The sequence below is a fragment of the Oryctolagus cuniculus genome, chromosome 1 (assembly GCF_051225735.1).
Source record: "Oryctolagus cuniculus isolate XC-2025 breed Fujian yellow rabbit chromosome 1, ASM5122573v1, whole genome shotgun sequence".
Lineage (NCBI taxonomy): Eukaryota > Metazoa > Chordata > Mammalia > Lagomorpha > Leporidae > Oryctolagus > Oryctolagus cuniculus.
Window position 1 is genome coordinate 157,241,246 of NC_142867.1, and position 19,595 is coordinate 157,260,840.

The window sequence follows — 19,595 nt, forward strand, 5'->3', positions numbered from 1 at the left end:
CTGACTCTTAGATAATGAGCCAAGAGGTTTTAGGGGTTTAATTTATGAGTAGAATGGAGCTAACAATGGACTATGTACTGCCTCTCAGTGGCTTTATAAAAAAGGAGGCAAGAACAAATGGAGGTTACAAAGCAAAGCGCAGATGTGGGTGGGAACTGTTTTCTTTTCACTTCAGTGGCTCTCTTAGGCTATATTGACTAATCCTGAAAACTGCTCTTAATGCTACAGCATGACCTAACAAATAATTGGTGGGGATAAAAGTAAATGTCCATTAAAGTAAGTGCCTATGACAGGTGTAAAAGCAAAACTTGCCTGATAACTATTTCCTCCACTCTGAATGGATTTAATATGGAAATATACCATCTGGGAGTGACTGAAGAGTTCAGTCCTTCCTTAAATATGCTTAGGAAGCATTTCAAAGCTCAGCGTCACTGGAAACGTCTTCATGTTTTCAGCTTACAGGCTCCCTATCTCGAAAAGGGAACATTTTCAATAGGATAGGGTGCAGCATTATGAATGGAGGCATATCGTTTCCTAGATAATTAAAAAATAAAATCCCCAAAATGCCAGTTCTGGAATTAACAGTCCAAGAAATGGTAGTCCTGCAATTTAAAATAAGCACAAAAGCCCTTAGGCCTAATAGTTTTGAATAATGTAAAAGCTTTTTTATATAGTAGCATTGGTTAATTTATGATTTTAATATAAATGTAAATATCAGTAAAGTTGATTATATAAAGTGTACCGTTATACAAACTTAATGTAACATGATAAGTTTGTAAGCTAGATGACAAAATTATTAAATGCTTATTGGTTGCATATTATAGGCCCAGAAGAGTAAGAAATATTTTAGCTTATAATACAGATAACAGTAAACACTTACTGCAGAGGAGATTATTATTGGGGCAGCCTTGTAAAGCAATAAAAACTAGATATTAAAGTCCTATTGTCTCAAATTTTGTTTTTACTATCCACTGCATTTCATGTCCATGAGCCAAGTCTACTCATCTGTACAACAAGGGTCAAGATAAATAAATATAGTACAGATTGGACATCTCTAATCTCGAAGTCCAAAACCCAAAATGCTCTAAATCCAAAATTGAGCACCAAGATGACATCATAAATAGAAAGTTCTACAACTGACCTCATGAGATGAATCTCAGTCAAGACACAGGCACATCAAACATATTATGTAAAATTAACATGCGGATATGTGCCTAAGGAATAAATGAAACATAATGAATTTCATGTTTAGACTTGGGTCCCAAGCCCAAGATATCTTGTTGTGAACTATATATGCAAAAATTCCCAAAGTATCCAGAAGTTCAAAACATGTCCGGGCCTCCATGTTTTGGATAAGAGATACTTGACCTGTGGTAACTATGGGACTGTAAGGAACCTGTCCTTGTATCTGGATCTCAGTATACTCTTAACAAGTAACTATTATTAGTCTTGATTGGTTTGCTTACGGTTTAGGAAGATTATGATACTTGAGCTGAGTCTTAAAGAATGTGTATGAAGGTACTTCAAAAAATGTATTGAAACAGAGTTGAAAGATAAGTGTTTTGGAGCAAAGAACTTTTGAAATCCGTGCATACAGTCTTCAAAAAATTCATGAAAAATGCATAATAAGAAAAAATGCATGACTTGAGAAACTTTTCATCAAAATAAATATCTTTCAATTGGATTTTACTATGAACAATTTGAAGTACTTTATAGGATTTGAAGTAAAGTGGAGCTGTGGTGAAACATTCGAGGTTGGAAGGATTAACTAGCAAAAGTGAGAAGGCGTTGAGTCAGATAGACTAGAAAAAATATTAAACACTAAGTTTGGATGGGTAAGGTGGGGCCCAAGAATATTGGGTCTTCAAAACCAAGCAGAGGAGTTTGGTCTTGGGTCTGTAGATAAAAGAGAACAGTTACAAACTTGTGAAAGGGAAAATGATAAGACAAAATTATTTGAGAAAAATTAACCTGGTGACAATAAGCAAGAGAACTTGGGGTGGGAGAGAATGATCTTGGGAAGACTATTAAGCATTTGAAATACAAGGGCCTAAAGTAGTAGAAGGAAGTAAAAACTGGAGGGAAATATTGAAATATTCTGAAATTACTGAGAGTTATCTGAAGTTCTGACTTCTAGGACTGCAATAACAGTTACCACCATTTAATGAACACTTAATAGCTAACACATAGGAAACATGGTTCAAATGTAACATTGTTTAATTTTCAACACAACTCTGTAAGATAACTTACTTTGATTCTTTAAAAATTATTTATTTATTTGAGAGGCAGACAGGGATAAAGACAGACAGAGCTCCCAACTTCTGGTTCACTCCCCAAATGCTCCCAATGGCAGGGGCTGGCTAGGCCAAAGACAGGAGCCAGGAATGGGATCCATTGAGGGTCTCAGGGACCCAATCACTTGAGTCATCATTTGCTACCTTTCAGGGTAGACATTAGCAGGAAGCTAGAGTCAAGATCTAGAGCTACGTATCAAACCCAAGCTCTCTGATGTGGAATGTGGGCATCTTAACCACTAGGCTAAATATTAGCCCCACCGCAATTTTAAAGGCAAGAAAATCAAACCTTAAAGAAGTTGTGGTACAGTATATTTCACCTTAGGACAGTCAGCCCTTAGTATGCTTGGGTCTGCATCTGTGGATTCAACCACAAATTAAAACTAGTTAGACCTATGGAGGTTGTTCATCTGTACTGTCAGGGATCAGACTTCTTACTCTTCCCTAAAAATTACATATAATATGTATAAATGTTTTAAAGTATATAGAATGATATGTGTAAGTTGTATGCAAATACCACATCACTATATATAAGATTCTGGTGTCTGAAGGGGGTTCTGGAACAACATCCCTCAGATATCAAGGTATAACTGCATTTATTACAGCATATAATAACACATTAATATATATTGGTTTTCTTGTATGTCTCCCTCTTTTGATTATATTTCAAAAGGGCCATCTCCTCACTTAACCATTCTTTTGATAAGAGTTCCACAGAGAGGGATGCTTAACACCCCTTTAGATGGATGGACAATTGGGTAATGGGGTGCTTTAAAGCTTATGTAGCTAAATAAGGATTCAAAACACAAATAAAGGCCAGTGCCAAAGCTCACTAGGCTAATCCTCCTTCTGCGGCGCTGGCACCCTGGGTTCTAGTCCCAGTTGGGGCGCGGGATTCTGTCCCAGTTGCTCCTCTTCCAGTCCAGCTCTTTGCTGTGGCCCGGGAGTGAAGTGGAGGATGGCCCAAGTGCTGGGGCCCTGCACCCACATGGGAGACCAGGAGGAAGCACCTGGCTCCTGGCTTCAGATAGGCGTGGCACACTAGCTGCAGCAAGCCAGCCATAGCAGTCATTTGGGGGGTGAACCAATGGAAGAAAGACCTTTCTCTCTGTCTCTCTCTTTCACTGTCTAACTCTGGCTGTCAAAAAACAAACAAAAAAACACACACACACAAATAAGAGCTGTTTTGGTTCAGAATTCTATATTAACTACTGCTACTCTATTGCTGCTCCTATAATATTAAATATAAGATGAAAAAAAAAAAAAAAAAAAAACTAGGCCAGCATTGTGGTATGGCAAGTTAAGCCTCCACTTATGATGCCGGCATCCCATATGGGTGCCACTTCGAGACCCAGTTGCTTTGCTTCTGACCCAGCATCCTGCCAATGCTTCTGGAAAAGTAGCAGAAGATGGCCCCAGTGCTTGGGCTTCTGCACCCACATGCACCTGGAAGAAGTTCCTGGCACCTGGCTTTAGCCTGACCCAACCCCAACCATTGCAGCTATTTGGGGAATAAACCAAAGGTTGGAAGATTCATTCTCTTTCACTCTTTCACTCTCTCTCTCTCTCTCTCTCTCTGTGTGTGTGTGTGTGTGTGTGTGTGTGTCTCCTCTGTAACTCTGCCTTTCAAATAAATAATAAATCTTAAAAAAAAAAAAGAGCCTGAGACAGCCCAAGAATTTCTCAGTTTAAAGCAGTGTTGTCTTTGGGTATGTTTCTCTATGTTGGAATTATTTGTCTCAAAGTCAATTTCTCCATAACTCATCAGGAGACCAGGATGCCTGATTTTCTAACCCCAATGGCACACACTGAGCAGAAAGATCCAAATAGAAACCGAGTCACACAGATCTGTTTAAACCCAGAGCAGCATGTAGTTTATAAGTCATATTATCCACAATCTCAGATTCTTGTGGTTTGCTTTTTATTTTCATCTAAAACAATGCCTACATGTAAGCAATCAATTTGATTAACTGAATTTCTTTTTTTTAACTTTTATTTAATAAATATAAATTTCCAAAGTACAGCTTTTGGATTACAGTGGCTTTTACCCCCCATAATTTTCCTCCCACCTGCAACCCTCCCATCTCCGACTCCCTCTCCCATCCCATTCACATCAAGATTCATTTTCAATTCTCTTTATATACAGAAGATCAATTTATTATATGTTAAGTAAAGATTTCAATAGTTTGCACCCACACAGAAACACAAAGTGTAAAGTACTGTTTGAGTACTAGTTACAGCATTAATTCACACTGTACAACACATTAATGACAGAGATCCTACATGAGGAGTAAGTGCACAGTGAGTGACTCCTGTGGTTGACTTAACAATTGACACTCTTGTTTATGGCATCAGTAATAGCCCTAGGCTCTTGTCATGAGTTGCCAAGGCTATGGAAGCCTTTTGAGTTCGCCAACTCTGATCTTATTTAGACAATGTCATAGTCAAAGTGGAAGTTCTCTCCTCCCTTCAGAGAAAGGTACCTCCTCCTTTGATGGCCCCGTTCTTTCCACTGGGATCTCACTCACAGATCTTTCATTTAGTTTTTTTTTTTTTTTTTTTTTTTTTTTTTTGCCAGAGTGTCTTGGCTTTCCATGCCTAAAATACTCTCATGGGCTCTTCAGCCAGATCCAAATGCCTTAAGGGCTGATTCTGAGGCCTGAGTGCTATTTAGGACATCTGCCATGCTATGAGTCTGCTGTGTATCCCACTTCCCATGATGGTTGGTTCTCTCCTTTTTAATTCTATCAGTTAGTATTAGCAGACACTAGTCTTGTTTATGTGATCCCTTTGACTCTTAATCCTATTATAATGATCAATTGTGAACTGAAACTGATCACTTGGACTAGTGAGATTGCATTGGTACATGCCACCTTGATGGGATTGAATTGGAATCCCCTGGCACGTTTCTAACTCTACCATTTGGGGCAAGTCCGATTGAGCATGTCCCAAACTGTACATCTCTTCCCTCTCTTATTCCCACTCTTATATTTAACAGGGATCACTTTTCAGTTAAATTTAAACACCTAAGAATAATTGCATGTTAATTACAGAGTTCAACCAATAGTATTAAGTAGAACAAAAAAATACTAAAAGGGATAAAGTATTAAGTTGTTCATCAACAGTCAGGACAAGGGCTGATCAAGTCACTGTTTCTCATAGTGTCCATTTCACTTCAACATGTTTCCTTTTTGGGTTCGGTTAGTTGTCACTGATCAGGAAGAACATATCATATTTGTCCCTTTGGGACTGACTTACTTCACTCAGCATGATGTGTTCCAGATTCCTCCATTTTGTTGCAAATGACCAGATTTCATTGTTTTTTACTGCTGTATAGTATTCTATAGACTACATGTCCCATAATGTCTTTATCTAGTCTACTGTTGATGGGCATTTGGGTTGATTCCAGATCTTAGCTATTGTGAATTGAGCTGCAATAAACATTAAGGTGCAGACAGCTTTTTTGTTTGCAATTTACCAAAAGGCAATTAAATTAGCAAGGAGTGGGATGGCTGGGTTGTATGGTAGGGTTATATTCAGGTTACTGAGGAATCTCCAGACTGACTTCCTTAGTAGCTTTACCAGTTTGCATTCCTACCAACAATGGCTTAGTGTCCCTTTTTCCCCACATCCTCGCCAGCATCTGTTGTTGGTAGATTTCTGTATGTGAGCCATTCTAACCCAGAATTCTAGCCCAGAATTCATGTCATCCAATTCCCACAGAATATAATGTATAGTGAAGAGCAAAGGTTTTACAGTTGAATGGGCACCATTTACAACTTAGTCAGCTACTTTTACTATTGATCTGAGGCAAAGCTCCTCTTTGTTTTTGCTTTAACGTCTTCATCAGTAAAATGGGAAAAATATCTGTCCCACAAAATTATTGAGAATTAAATGATTTATTATGTGTGAATTATTAGAAAATATGGAAAGTTCTCAAATAGAACCAGCTATTAAGATATTATGACATATCCCTTTTAGGAAATCAAGCTTATACAAGTACATAGAGCTCATCATTCTAAAGATTATTCAGCAAGTGTGCACAGCGTGCTATATTTTGGGCTAATAGAGACGCAACGCCTGTTTATAAGGAGATTCGGTGTGTGGCTGGGTTTTTGTGCCACTGAGTTTGCTTATCTGATGTATTACCCCACTAACTTACGTTCCTCTGGACCTTCAGGCAGATGTTGACAAGGCTGTGAAGGCAGCAAGGCAGGCTTTTCAGATTGGCTCTCCATGGCGTACTATGGATGCTTCCGAGAGGGGACGACTACTCTACAAGTTGGCTGACTTAATTGAAAGAGATCGCCTGCTGCTGGCAGTGAGTATTAACCACACTGGATAGAGAGCAAGAGGTCTCAAAAACATTCATTGTTTAAATGGGCAGGTCGTTTGATTTAGTCTAGTGATCCTTACATCCTCTATACAAACAAATTGGAAAACTGCATCTCTCAGCTCTTGAATGAGACTTACCCAATGAACCTCATCTCAGCTAGTACTCTGTACTTCGTTACTGCATGATGTTACTTCCTGTTTCCATGAGATCCACAATCTAAACTTTGGCAAATCCTGAGTTAACCTACATTAAAGAAATGTCTTCACTCTAGAACTTTGCCTTCAACAAGATTACATGCCAGTGTTGAGTCTCCTAGAATGATCTGCTGTTTCTCAAACTTACTTGACCAATGCACTGTTTTAATAGAAAATACCATCAAGTTTGTTAAAGGTACCCAAAATATTTCCCCAAAATAAATATTTTTCATTAGGAAAAATATTTAACAAATGGCTCCTTTTCCCTTCCTAAAAGTATCCATTTAGTTATGACCAGGATAAATGATACTCTTCTTATAGATTAAAAAAGGCAAAGAAAATGCAATCATTAATATTTGTATAAAATTATATTTTATGTATGTTGATTAGTTTCGGTTTTCTTTTAAATTTGAACAGTTAAATGAGTCAACCCACATTATAGGTGGAGGAGGGCATGTCTGCTTTTGCCTTTTAAGCTGAACATTATAGTGAAGTCAATTTAATATAAACTAATATCAAGATCAGGCTTGAAAGTAAATATTATTACCTTTGAGATCTTTAAGTGGCAGTAACAAAAAGGGCTACATTTTAAAAACATCTGCATTAATAATTCAGGGACCACGTACTACTCAGATTCAGTATAATTCAAAATATGCAAAAATATAGAACCAGAAACTGTGTACAATATAACTATATTAACCAAAATGTTCTGTAGGAAGAAAACAGTTTAGCCAAGCTAAAACTTGGCTTCTTTCTTTATCTGATCTGTGGATCATACATAGATTGCCACTGTAGGAAAGGAAAAGATAGGCCATCCTGTAATAGTTAGCGTACTGAACTTTACAGCCTGACCAGTCAAATCATTATAAGCAGCAAAACTGGGAGTGTCACAATTGAAAATTTTGCTGAAGAAAATTCATGGATGAAAGAGTCGTGTGTTGCTCAAGTTTGTTTAAATAGATTAGCTATATCCATATAAAATGTAAGAATTAAAAATCATTATTGAAGAATTACAGTAGTCACTAACACTGAATTTTCAGCACAGTTGGAGATAAGCAAAATCTTGTTGGAACTCTGATCTATGGGGAGCAGGGACCATCCGTACAGGGTTTGTTATATATCAAATTGTGACCAGTTCCTAGCATGTCAGCTCGATGAAGGATACTCAGAATGCAGGCAGGAGCAGAGAAACTTACTATACTTTCTACTTGGATCCTGCTATGACCATAGCAAGTTCTTTTAGGTCTTCTTTTAGTCTCTTTTGAAAAAGAGGTGGTTAGACATGATGACTTGTATTTCCAAAATTCTCCAGCATATGATTACTTAAAATGCTGGTTATATGTATTTTTTAACCTAAAATTTTTATGGAATTTTAGATTTGGGATATGCTCTATTTTTCAGACTATGGAGTCACTGAATGCTGGAAAACTGTTTCCCAATGCATATCTGATGGATTTAGGAGGTTGCATAAAAACCCTACGCTACTGTGCAGGTTGGGCTGACAAGATCCAGGGCCGCACAATGCCGATGGGTAAGTAGCTCAGAGGAGAGGGTGAGGAGATTACTATAGAGCTGAAAAATCTCAAACTCTTCCTTTTAAAGATGTCAACCAAATAAGGCAAAATTATTTTCCCCTTGACTTTGAGACAATGCAGTTCTGAACTTGGAAGTTCTGTTAAGATTTGTCAAATGGCTTTTAAAGCAGCTTTAGCATAATTGCACATTACACAGAATATGACACTCTGGATATTTTAGAAAATATTGAAATAAGAACATACTTACGGACAAATAACTGATTTGAGACAACTTTCTCTCTAGGGGCCCAAACTTTTCAAAGTTGGCCTCTGTGAAATTATTTAGGTTGTATTCCCATAGTGGCATTTATACCCTCTTATAATGTAATTATTTAAGCCTCTTTGCATGTCCTGTATGAGTCAGTTATGGTCATCTGTGCCTGGTCAAACTCAGAATAGTTAGAACAGACTAATTAAACAAACGAATTCACATTGATTTGTTTCAAGTAGCTTCAAAGCAACTTGGTACTGTATTTATAGCCTGAACTAGAAATTCACGTGTGTGAATGTGTATGTATATAAAGGTGCTATAAAGCATTCATGGAAAAAAGGAATTAAAAGATAAATTCACTTTAGAGAAAAAAATTGACATCCAAGTGTAGTGTGTCGTTTTTTCATAATACACATTTTCCATGAGAGTTTTTAAGACCTCTCATGTGGATGGAGTTGCAAATATTTTGCACCCAAATCAACACAGCTTTTACTTCTATTTTCCATGAACTTTTTGAAGTGCCATTGCACATGTTATTTGAGTGGGGTATGTACATGAAAATTACTTCCTGTGAAAAAATGTCTATTTGGGAAACATGGGTAGAGTTTAACCCACATAAATGTATTGACTTTAGGAGCACAGCACTCTCCACAGCTGGCCCTGGTGTGCATTTCCAATCTAACTGGAACATATAGTGGGTTGGCGGTGATAGCCAGGGGGAGGGCATTGTGGCATAGTAGGCCAGGTTCATGTCCAAGGTGCTGCTCCTCCTCCCATCCAGCTCTCTGCTTATGGCCTGGCATAGCAGTGGAAGATGGCCTAAGTGCTAAGGCCCCTGAACCTGCGTGGGAGACCTGGAGGCAGCTCCTGGCTCCTGGCTACGGATCAGCTCAGCTCTGGCCATATGCAGCAATTTGGGGAGTGAACCAGCGGATGGGAGATCTTCCTCTCTGTCTCTCCCTCTCTCTGTCTGTAACTCTACCTCTCAAATAAACAAATCTTAAAAAAAAAAGTGACAGCCAGGAAATTCAAAGAGAGATGAACTTGATGGTATCATGAAATGTGACTATTTTAGAAGCTGTCTTACTTTATTCTGGAACAAGATGAGAAAAACTACTTAATACAAATAGATCTTGATATGGAGAGTTCTTGCTGTGACAGCCAGGAGGCTTCTGTGGGAAGTGGAACTGAACTAGATGTGAGGCACAGTGAAGCCTTCAGAATGACCATGCCTACTATGATGCACCAGAAATCAATCAAATTTGGTTCAATTAAATATTGTTTACTTGAGGAATATTTTAGGATTAAGGAAGTTTTATTTCCTCTTTGGTAAGCAAAATAAAAACAAAATTTTAGAATAAGTAAGTAGAAAAAGCTTATTACTCATAGGAAGACTTTTTAAAATTTTTCTGTTTTAAATTATATGAGGATACTTTATTTTTTTAACTTTTATTTAATAAATATAAATTTCTAAAGTACAGCTTTTGGATTACAGTGGCTTTTACCCCCACTTAACTTCCCTCACACCTACAACCCTCCCATTTCCTGCTCCCTCTCACATTCCATTCGCATCAAGATTCATTTTCAATCCTCTTTATATACAGAAGATCAGTTTAGTATATGTTAAGTAAAGATTTCAATAGTTTGCACCCACACAGAAACACAAAGTGTAAAGTACTTTTAGAGTACTAGTTATAGCATTAATTCACATTGTACAACACATTAAGGACAGAGGTCCTACATGAGGAGTAAGTGCACAGTGACTCCTGTTGTTGACTTAACAATTGACACTCTTGTTTATGGCATCAGTAATAGCCCTAGGCTCTTGTCATGAGTTGCCAAGGCTATGGAGGCCTTTTGAGTTCACCAACTCTGATCTTATTTAGACAAGGTCATAGTCAAAGTGGAAGTTCTCTCCTCCCTTCAGAGAAAGGTACCTCCTTCTTTGATGACCCATTCTTTCCACTGGGATCTCACTTGCAGAGATCTTTCATTTAGGTGGTTTTTTTTGTTTGTTTGTTTATTTATTTGTTTGCCAGAGTGTCTTGGCTTTCCATGCCTGAAATACTCTCATGGGCTCTTCAGCCAGATCCAAATGCCTTAAGGGCTGATTCTGAAGCCAGAGTGCTATTTAGGACATCTGCCATTCTATGAGGCTGCTGTGTATCCCACTTCCCATGTTGGATTGTTCTCTCCTTTTTAATTCTATCAGTTAGTATTAGCAGACACTAGTCTTGTTTATGTGATCCCTTTGACTTTTAATCCTGTCATGATCAATTGTGATACTTTAAACTGTTTGAAGAAGTAAAGCATAAGTTTATTTTGATTCAAAACTTTTTGCAATCAATGCAGTTTAATACTCATTTCCTATAACATTTTCAAGATTCTTTGTATAGCATTTAATTTTTTAAAGAATTCTACCTGCAGTAGGACTTGACTTAGAAAAACTGTCAAAAAATACATTTTTCCTACTTAACTACAATTTTTCTTAGCCAGACATCTCCAACCTCATTTTTCATTCCTTTTCTATTTGAAACTTTGAGAAAAAAATCATTTAGAGAATAGATCTCCTAGATGTTGAGAGAATTCATTATCATTCAGATTTTATCCAGTTTTGCATTGTTACTTTTTCCTAGCTCAGTTCCATGGTACCTATCAATCCAAATTACTATTTAAGACCTTAATTTTGGGGCTAGTGCTATGGCATAGTAGGTTAAGCCTCTGCCTGTGGAGCTAGCATCCCATATAGGTGCCAGTTCAAGTCCTGGCTACTCCACCTCCACTCCAGACCCTTGCTGATGGCCTGGGAAGGCAGTGGAGGATGTTCCACGTGCTTGGGCCCCTGCATCCGTGTGGGAGGCCCAGAGGAGGCATCTGGCTTTGGATTCACCCAGCTCCGGCCACTGCTGCCAACTGGGAAATGAACCAGTGGATGGAAGACCTCGATCTCTGTCCCTCCTTCTCTCTGTAACCATGCATCTCGAATAAATAAATCTAAAAAATAAAAAAGCCTTAATTTTCATTTTATAAAATAATTTCCAGGCCACCTTAATGAATGTCAAAAGCACTTGTCAATATATTACTCTGTATTTTCTTTCCCAGATGGAGACTTTTTTTGTTACACAAGACATGAACCTGTTGGTGTATGTGGCCAAATCATTCCTGTAAGTTGGTCTTTATAAAATTAACATGTTTTTTTTTTTAAAAAAAGTTCAAATTATATTTGACTTGAGAGTGAAGCTTCATCCAACATAAGTGGATGCTTAGATATTTGTTTAATATAGAGTAAAGGTAGGACTTGTTGAACTTGATTAAGCTGCCACCTGCAGCACCAGCATCCCGTATGGACACCAGTTCCAGTCCTGGCTGCACCACTTCCAATCCAGCTCCCTGTTAATGTACCTGGGAAAGTATCTGAAGATGCCCCAAGTACTTGGGAGCCTGCACCCACGTGAGAGACTCAAAAGAAGCTCCTGGCTCCTGGCTTCAGATGGACTCAGCTCCGGCCATTGCAGCCATCTGGGGAGTGAACCATCAGATGGAAGAGCTCGTTCTATCTCTCCCTCTCTCTAATCAATCAGACCAATAAATGAATCTTTTTTTTTAAAAAAATTGTTTCACTCCAAGAGCCAAGTGTATACATAGGTGGTAAAGTGTGGGTCATAAGCACATTAGCTGCAGGAAATCATTTTAGTGAAATGTGGTATGTCTTACTCTCCAGCACTCTTATCTCCTCCTTGAGACTTCTCATTGTGGGGAAGAGTAGCAAATGGATGTTATGTGACCAAATCTTGAATATTTTTAAGTAAGGATGGAAGAAATTGGGCTGGATTATGGATGGTTAAGCCACTGCCTGTGACCCTAGCATCCCATATGATCACTGGTTCAAGTCCTGGCTGCTCCACTTCCAATCCAGCTCCCTGCTAATGTGCCTGGGAAAGTAGCAGGATACAGGTCAATACTTGGGCCCCTGCCATCCTCATGGGAGACCCAGGCTCCTGGCTTCTGCCTAACTCAGCCCTGGGCGTGGTGGCTGTTCAGGGAGTGAATGCAGATGGAAGATCTCTCCCTCTCTCTGTAACTCTGCCTTTCAAAAAAAAAAAAAAAAAAAAAAGGCATGGCAGAAATTATACCAGAGGCATTTGGGACATGGTTTGAAATATATTGTATCTTTTGATTACAGAATCAAATATTCTAAATTCATTGTAGTAGAGAAGGTAATATTCTTATATAGAGTCATAAAGATTTCTTTTTAAGCCCAACAGACAGGAGATTATCTAAATGATTTTTCTTGAATTGACATACCTACAAAGGTCAAATAAAAGACTACTGAAGTTTCCTGGATTTCTTAGATAAGAAGTGGCATTGACTTATGTTTTGCTCTAATGAAATTGAAATGTAAACATTTCAACATTTTTTTAAAAGAAATTTCTCATTAGTTAAAAATTGCAATAGAAAATGTATGAAAATCACAAATCCAGAATAGTAAAATATATCTAAATTCTTGGCCCACATTCTTGATTAATCCTCAGGACAAACTTCTGAGGCACTTAGGGGTAATGAAATCATACTTGGAGAGCAAGGAATTTGTTTAAGTTCACATGGCTGATTTTTGTCTGAGATCAGATTTGAATCAGCTTCAGTCTCTGACCCTTAACATATTTGTTAACAAAATATTTGTCCTGAATATAAATGCTACTAAATAATGTTATTCAGTAAATAGTTACAATAGATGGTGCATGGGGAGAGAGGAATAATCATACTTTTGAAACACAGATAAGTTATGTTGTGCTTACTAATAAACCAAATCATGAAGTGATTATTTTTTCCTGGTAGAAAATGAACTAAAAATAATAGCAGTTGATTAAATGTTGTCTCGTTCTCGTGCTCCCCTTCCATATATGGTTTATTTAGGGCTTTTCAGCCCTACTAGTTTCTTTTCGCAAAGAACTTAATGAGAATACACAAAGATGGTTACACAACTGTTGTAATTATTATTTAACATCTACAGAGTGCATAATGTGAAAGTTAGATTGGCAAATGTGCCTTTCATTAATACAAAGAACCTATTGTTATATATTGCTTTCTAGTGGAATTTCCCGTTGGTTATGCTCATTTGGAAGATAGGGCCTGCCCTGAGCTGTGGAAACACTGTGATCGTGAAACCTGCAGAACAAACTCCCCTCACTGCTCTTCATGTGGCGTCTTTGATAAAAGAGGTAAGTTTCCTAAGCTAAAGTACATACAAGAACTCAAGAGGAAGACTTGCTTTGCCCTGGCCAATAGACTGTGGTATTTACAACTGACCCCCATCCACTGGTGGGGATATATTTAGCGTGGCTGCTGGCTGAGATTTCTGGCAGTCAACTCAAATGAGTTCTGCCCAAATACAAACAGGAAGTCAGACTCAAAAGCTTGGTGTGTCACCTGTGATCAGTTTTCATTTCTTTTGTCCAACTCTTGTGACTATAAATTCATGTTGCAAGTAACATAGCATTATTTCTCACCCTGAAATGTTGCATTAGTTTGCTAACTGCCATGAATGGCCTGGTGGTTTCCGCAAATTAGTTTAACCTTAAGCAAATTGCAACTTTTAGTCTATCTGAAGGTTGAAGGCCATGTTCACCAATCTGCTGGTTTTGAATACTGTGCCCCATTATCCCGTAGCATTTCTACCCGTGAGTGGATTCACCTTTCTATGTTGGTTGCCTCTTCCTGTTCTAAAGTGATGGAAGAACACATGAAACTTACTTTAACTATCCAGATTGTGTTAAAATATTTTTCTTACAAAACATTTGTTGTCCTTTGGCATTCATATCTTACCAAAGCTTTAAAAGAAACAGTCTCTGGAATATTCAAATTAGAAAATCTAGGCCGGCGCCGAGGCTCAATAGGCTAATCCTCCACCTAGCGGTGCCGGCACACCAGGTTCTAGTCCCGGTCGGGGTGCCAGATTCTGTCCTGGTTGCTCCTCTTCCAGGCCAGCTCTCTGCTGTGGCCAGGGAGTGCAGTGGAGGATGGCCCAGGTGCTTGGGCTCTGCACCCCATGGGAGACCTGGTTCCTGCCATTGGATCAGCGCAGTGAACCAACGGCAAAGGAAGGCTTTCTCTCTGCCTCTCTCTCACTGTCCACTCTGTCAAAAAAAAAAAAAAAAAAAAAAAAAAAGAAGAAGGAAAAAAAAGACAAATTAGAAAATCTAAACCTATTTCTTCAAATAGATGTCAACATGAGGTATTTGATGAAAATAACATGAACTGTCGATGTGCCCCCACTCAGTTGTCTGAGTACTCCCCCCTGAGTCTTTCCATGGGGAGGAACTAATCCGTGCTTCATCATGAATGGCATGATCACACTTCTGTTTCTACTGATTAAATAATGCTAATGGGAATTTGCAACTGACCTGTTATACTCTGACAGATAGATAGAAAACTAAACCTTTGAGATTCCTTTGGCTTTTAGAAGTGCTGATGGTGTTAATAAACCTAAGCGGATTTTTCTTGGTAGAGAAACTCACAAGGTCGTTTAAAACAGCAGCCTTGATCCCATACTCTCCCCTTTTTTGAACTACATTCTTGTTCCTCTTGTAACTATTTTGCTTTTCACCTCTTAGGCAGGGTTTCCTCCCGGCGTGGTGAACATTGTCCCTGGTTATGGGCCGACTGCAGGGGCAGCCATTTCTTCCCACATGGACATAGACAAAGTTGCCTTCACAGGATCAACAGAGGTAATATCATTTACTCAGGCCAGGAGTTCAGGGTGTGTGCGTGTCCAGCCACCAGAAGCATGTTTTATGTAACTAGTTTTGAGCCGACACTTCCTTAAAACAAAAGTTCTTTTTAATGATTTGTTCCTTATTCAAGCCTTCAAATATGTTTATAGAACATAAGCAGATACAGTTTGGATGAAATGGAATACCTATTACAAACTCAGAAGGACTAGAGTAAACCATTCATAATGTGCTCACTACCTTTGCTGATGAGAAATATGACCATGGAGACCCTGCTATGATTAGTAAGGCAGTGACAGAAAATATAAATTAGGCCATAGTGAGCTGTACAAATTAATGTAATTTTTATTCCTTAGATTGTGTGAATCAACTTAGCTCCTTGTTTGGAGCTCTCTCTTCTGTGGGTCTTCTGAAAGGCAGCCAGAGACAGCTGATCTATTTTCTGTCTCTCTGGTTCCTGTCTGGTCATCCTAAAGGTTTAAGGACAGGACCTCAGCCGTGTGCACTGTAAGTAGAAGCAAGACAGCAAGAGGGAAGGCAGACTTTGGAAGGATGGAGTCCTGTTTATTGAGACAATTTCTGTCCTAAGCAAAAGAAAGAGGTGCAATCATATGGTATTAGGCAAAAATAATTCTTGAGTCATTCTGTTAAATGATGTGACTTTATTAGATACTTTATGCAAAAATATAGTGCATTCCTCATTGTAATGTGGGATAGAGGGGGAAGAATAAGCTAAGCCCATCTTAAAAGTCGTTGATACAAGTAAGAAATATAGCAGGATATAAAAATGTACCAAGAAATATACAAGGGGGTTCACAGACAGGGATGGTGATGCCTAAATCAGTGCTAGAACTTGCTCTGAATTTTGAAAACTGGTTTCTTTCTTAACTCCCTGGAGACAGAAGCAAAAAGAACATTGTAGATAGTCATATGAGAGTAATTTGATAATTTTATGATTATTTTATAATCCTAGTCAGCAATCCAATGTAAAGAAATATTTACATAAGGAACTGAAATGGTAGAAAATAAAATTTATTTTTCTTGATCTTTTAAAAATTAGATGTACAAATATATACTTTCTACATATAGTAGAAAAGGTTTGCATTTTACTAAGCCCTGAGGGAGGGAAAAAGCAACTTCACAGTTAGAATTTACTATAGACAAAACAATTGAGATTTTTCAAGACATGGCAGGAATTTTAAAATGATCACAAGTTAAAATCGTAACAGAGGATGCAAATGAAGCAACCTCCAAGTTCATTAGCCTGCATTCTAGATCTTACCCAATAAGGATTCCATATACATTTGCAAGTCTGGATCCTATGCCTACTCATTTCTCCAGTTTGTTAGGACCAGGGGCCACCACTTGCGATTCTACCTCCAGCATTTTGCTTTGGCTCATCCCTGAGCCCCTGTAGCAAACTGGAGGGGACTCTAACCTACCCAAAGACTGAGAAACATTTGGATTCAGATTCTAACTTTACCTTCCCCAGAAGTGTGTCTTCATAAAGTTAAATATCCTTGCTACATTTGAGCTTCTTCATTTGTAAAATAGAGAGAATGGTATCTACCTTAGTAGTTGTGTGGAGCAAAACTGAGCAACCCAAGAGCAGTAACACATTTAGCACGTTACAGAGCACTCAGGAAATGGCGTTGTTATCATGTGCGTCCTGTACTCGTTTCCGTTTTCTCTTCCCCACTCATTTAATTTCTCACATTAGTTTTAAAAGCGGAGGGGAAGAGCTTCCTTACCACATAGTTTGTCTCCATCGCTGCCACTCTGCCCTGCTACTCCTGAGTATTCCATATATCTTTTCATTCCTCATGGCTTTTGCTCATGTGTAGCCATGACCTGCTCTAGCTTGGCTCCCTCTCTGGCTTTCTCCTTATCTCTGCACCTGATGAGCATTCTGAATGTATTCCCATTGTCCATGATACACAATCATGAGGGTACACACCCATCGCCTTGTTGTGTATCTCTTGCTTGACTGTCTTCAAAGACTGTCTTTGTTCATTGTTATCTCCATAAGCCTGAACACGTACACTAACTACTTCTGAATTAGAACTATGGAATTAACTTTGAATAACATAATTTTAGAAGACACACACACACACACACACACACACACACACAAATTAGTGGGAGTACCAGCTCAAGAGCTCCCAGAACCATCTTTCTCAGTTCTCTTCAGGTGTGTTGCTTGGCTTCTATTAAGGAACTTGCCAAATCTCACCAAAGAGGCTAACAGTAGATTGCATCCTTTATCACCATCAAAGCAATGAGAACCATTCTAACAAAACTTTTGGCAAGGTAAGAATTTTAATGTCCCATTAGATTCATGTAAAAAAGACCCTTGTCTCCACTGCACAGAGGTAATATATTAGCACATTTTCATGAGCACTTGTTATTTCTGCCCCACACAGCATTGCCCCAATATCATAGAATACACTGAGATATATACATTTATATATAATATATATCTTTAGATATAAAGATGTCAAATCTTAAAACCGTTGAATGTTTCTCTCAAATGGAATTTGAATACAGCACCAGTGTCGTATAAATTCATGAGCACAGCATAAGCCACCTCCTTTGTAATGCTCCCTTTCAGGTTGGCAAATTGATCAAAGAAGCTGCTGGGAAAAGCAACCTGAAGAGGGTGACCCTGGAGCTCGGGGGGAAGAGCCCCTGCATTGTGTTTGCTGATGCTGACTGTGAGTAGAAGCCACTTGGCAACTTTTCACTCTTCAGCCTTTTTGGTGCCTGATTGTGCTAGACGGTGAACTTGAATTTTACAAAAGGGTCTGCTTCTAACATCAAAGTCCAGAAATACTCTTGACAATCTCCTCCATTGTCCTAAGATCAAATGCATAGACAAGTTTAACAGACACCGTTTCATCCTGATTTGAAATAGACAGCTGTTTCTTCAGTTGAGCCTCAGATGGCAGAAATGTTTTGTGTTTAGAGGCCATGATATACTTTTTACTTTTAATTATTAGTGTTACTAATTAATATAATATAATAATTAGTGTAATTAAGTGTAACGAGATACCCCAAACACTTTGGACTGAGACCAACTGAGGGGAAGGCAGTTATATGTCCTCCACCTCCATATGTATGAGTCATCCATTCATTAAATGAAATGGCCAAAAGAAAATTAAACCTATTTAGACATATGTTTTCCTTACAAATGTGGTTGAATTTACATATACTAAATCTACAATTATGATGCGGCTTTGCTATATAATATAAGCTCATGCTGATCATATCACCAAATAAAATCCAAAATTAATAGAAATTAATTTGAGGAAATACATGATCAAACATTCCTAAAACTTTTTAAGTGCTATATTATTGGCGTGAACCTATAAACACAAATTTTCTTGGGCTTATGTTAATATGGTGATCTTAAATGGAGGATTTTTAGAATATCCAATGTTATTAAACAGTCTGCAGACATGACTATGTTGCCAAACCTGAGCAAACCCTGCTTTTGCTGCAACTTCAACAGGTGTGATTAGTTCACCAGTTAGTAAAAACAACACCTGGATTACTTTCATGTTTCCATTTTCAGCCTTTAAACATTAAAATGAAAATTATTTTATTGTTTAGTATCTACTAAGGAAGCAACTTATTTCTTCCTTTTAAAACATATTCTACCATATAAAACAAATGGATAGGAAGATTTTATAGGCACCTATGAAATAATACAGTATATGTTAGGTTGCTTTTTGAAAATATATTTCTTAATATAAGGTTATGGAAGGTAGGAGGGTGACTGTATATTAGTTTAGTTGCCATATTTTGGGTTTTTTTTGTTTTGTTTGTTTTTAAAGTTTATTTATTTGAAAGAATTAGAGGCAGAGGCAGAGAGAGAGAGAAAAAGAGCTCTTCCATCTACTGGTTCACTCCCCAGATGGCCACAATGAAGCTCCAGGTCTCCCACATGGATGCAGGGGCCCAAGGACTTGGGCCATCTTCTACTGCTTTCCCAGGCCATAGCAGAGAGCTGGATCAGAATGGAGCAGCCAGGACTCGAACCAGCACCCAGTGCTGGGCCCTCGTTGTTATATTTTGTTTACAGAAAGATCACTTTTCTCTGGCTCAGGGTATCTAAGAATGTTTTGAAAATTACTTAATACCATATACATTTCAGATTTTCTTTGTCATCTAGTTAAAAAGTAAATTCTGAAAGAAATATTCACAGTACAGTTATAAATGAAGATATTTATAAAAATCATAAAACACATCAAATGTA

The 19,595-nt window shown here is 38.1% G+C and overlaps 1 protein-coding gene across 2 annotated transcripts in view; it reads left to right on the forward strand.

The window, feature by feature from the left end:
* Positions 1-19,595, forward strand: part of ALDH1A1 (aldehyde dehydrogenase 1 family member A1) — a 50,414-nt gene that overhangs the window by 16,908 nt on the left and 13,911 nt on the right. Inside the window, 7 exon segments of one of the 2 annotated variants that reach the window (NM_001082013.1) lie at positions 6,475-6,615; positions 8,226-8,355; positions 11,712-11,773; positions 13,700-13,828; positions 15,221-15,334; positions 17,950-17,955; positions 17,958-18,051. In NM_001082013.1, coding sequence (NP_001075482.1) covers positions 6,475-6,615; positions 8,226-8,355; positions 11,712-11,773; positions 13,700-13,828; positions 15,221-15,334; positions 17,950-17,955; positions 17,958-18,051 — 676 coding nt within the window. 2 annotated transcript variants of the gene reach the window in all.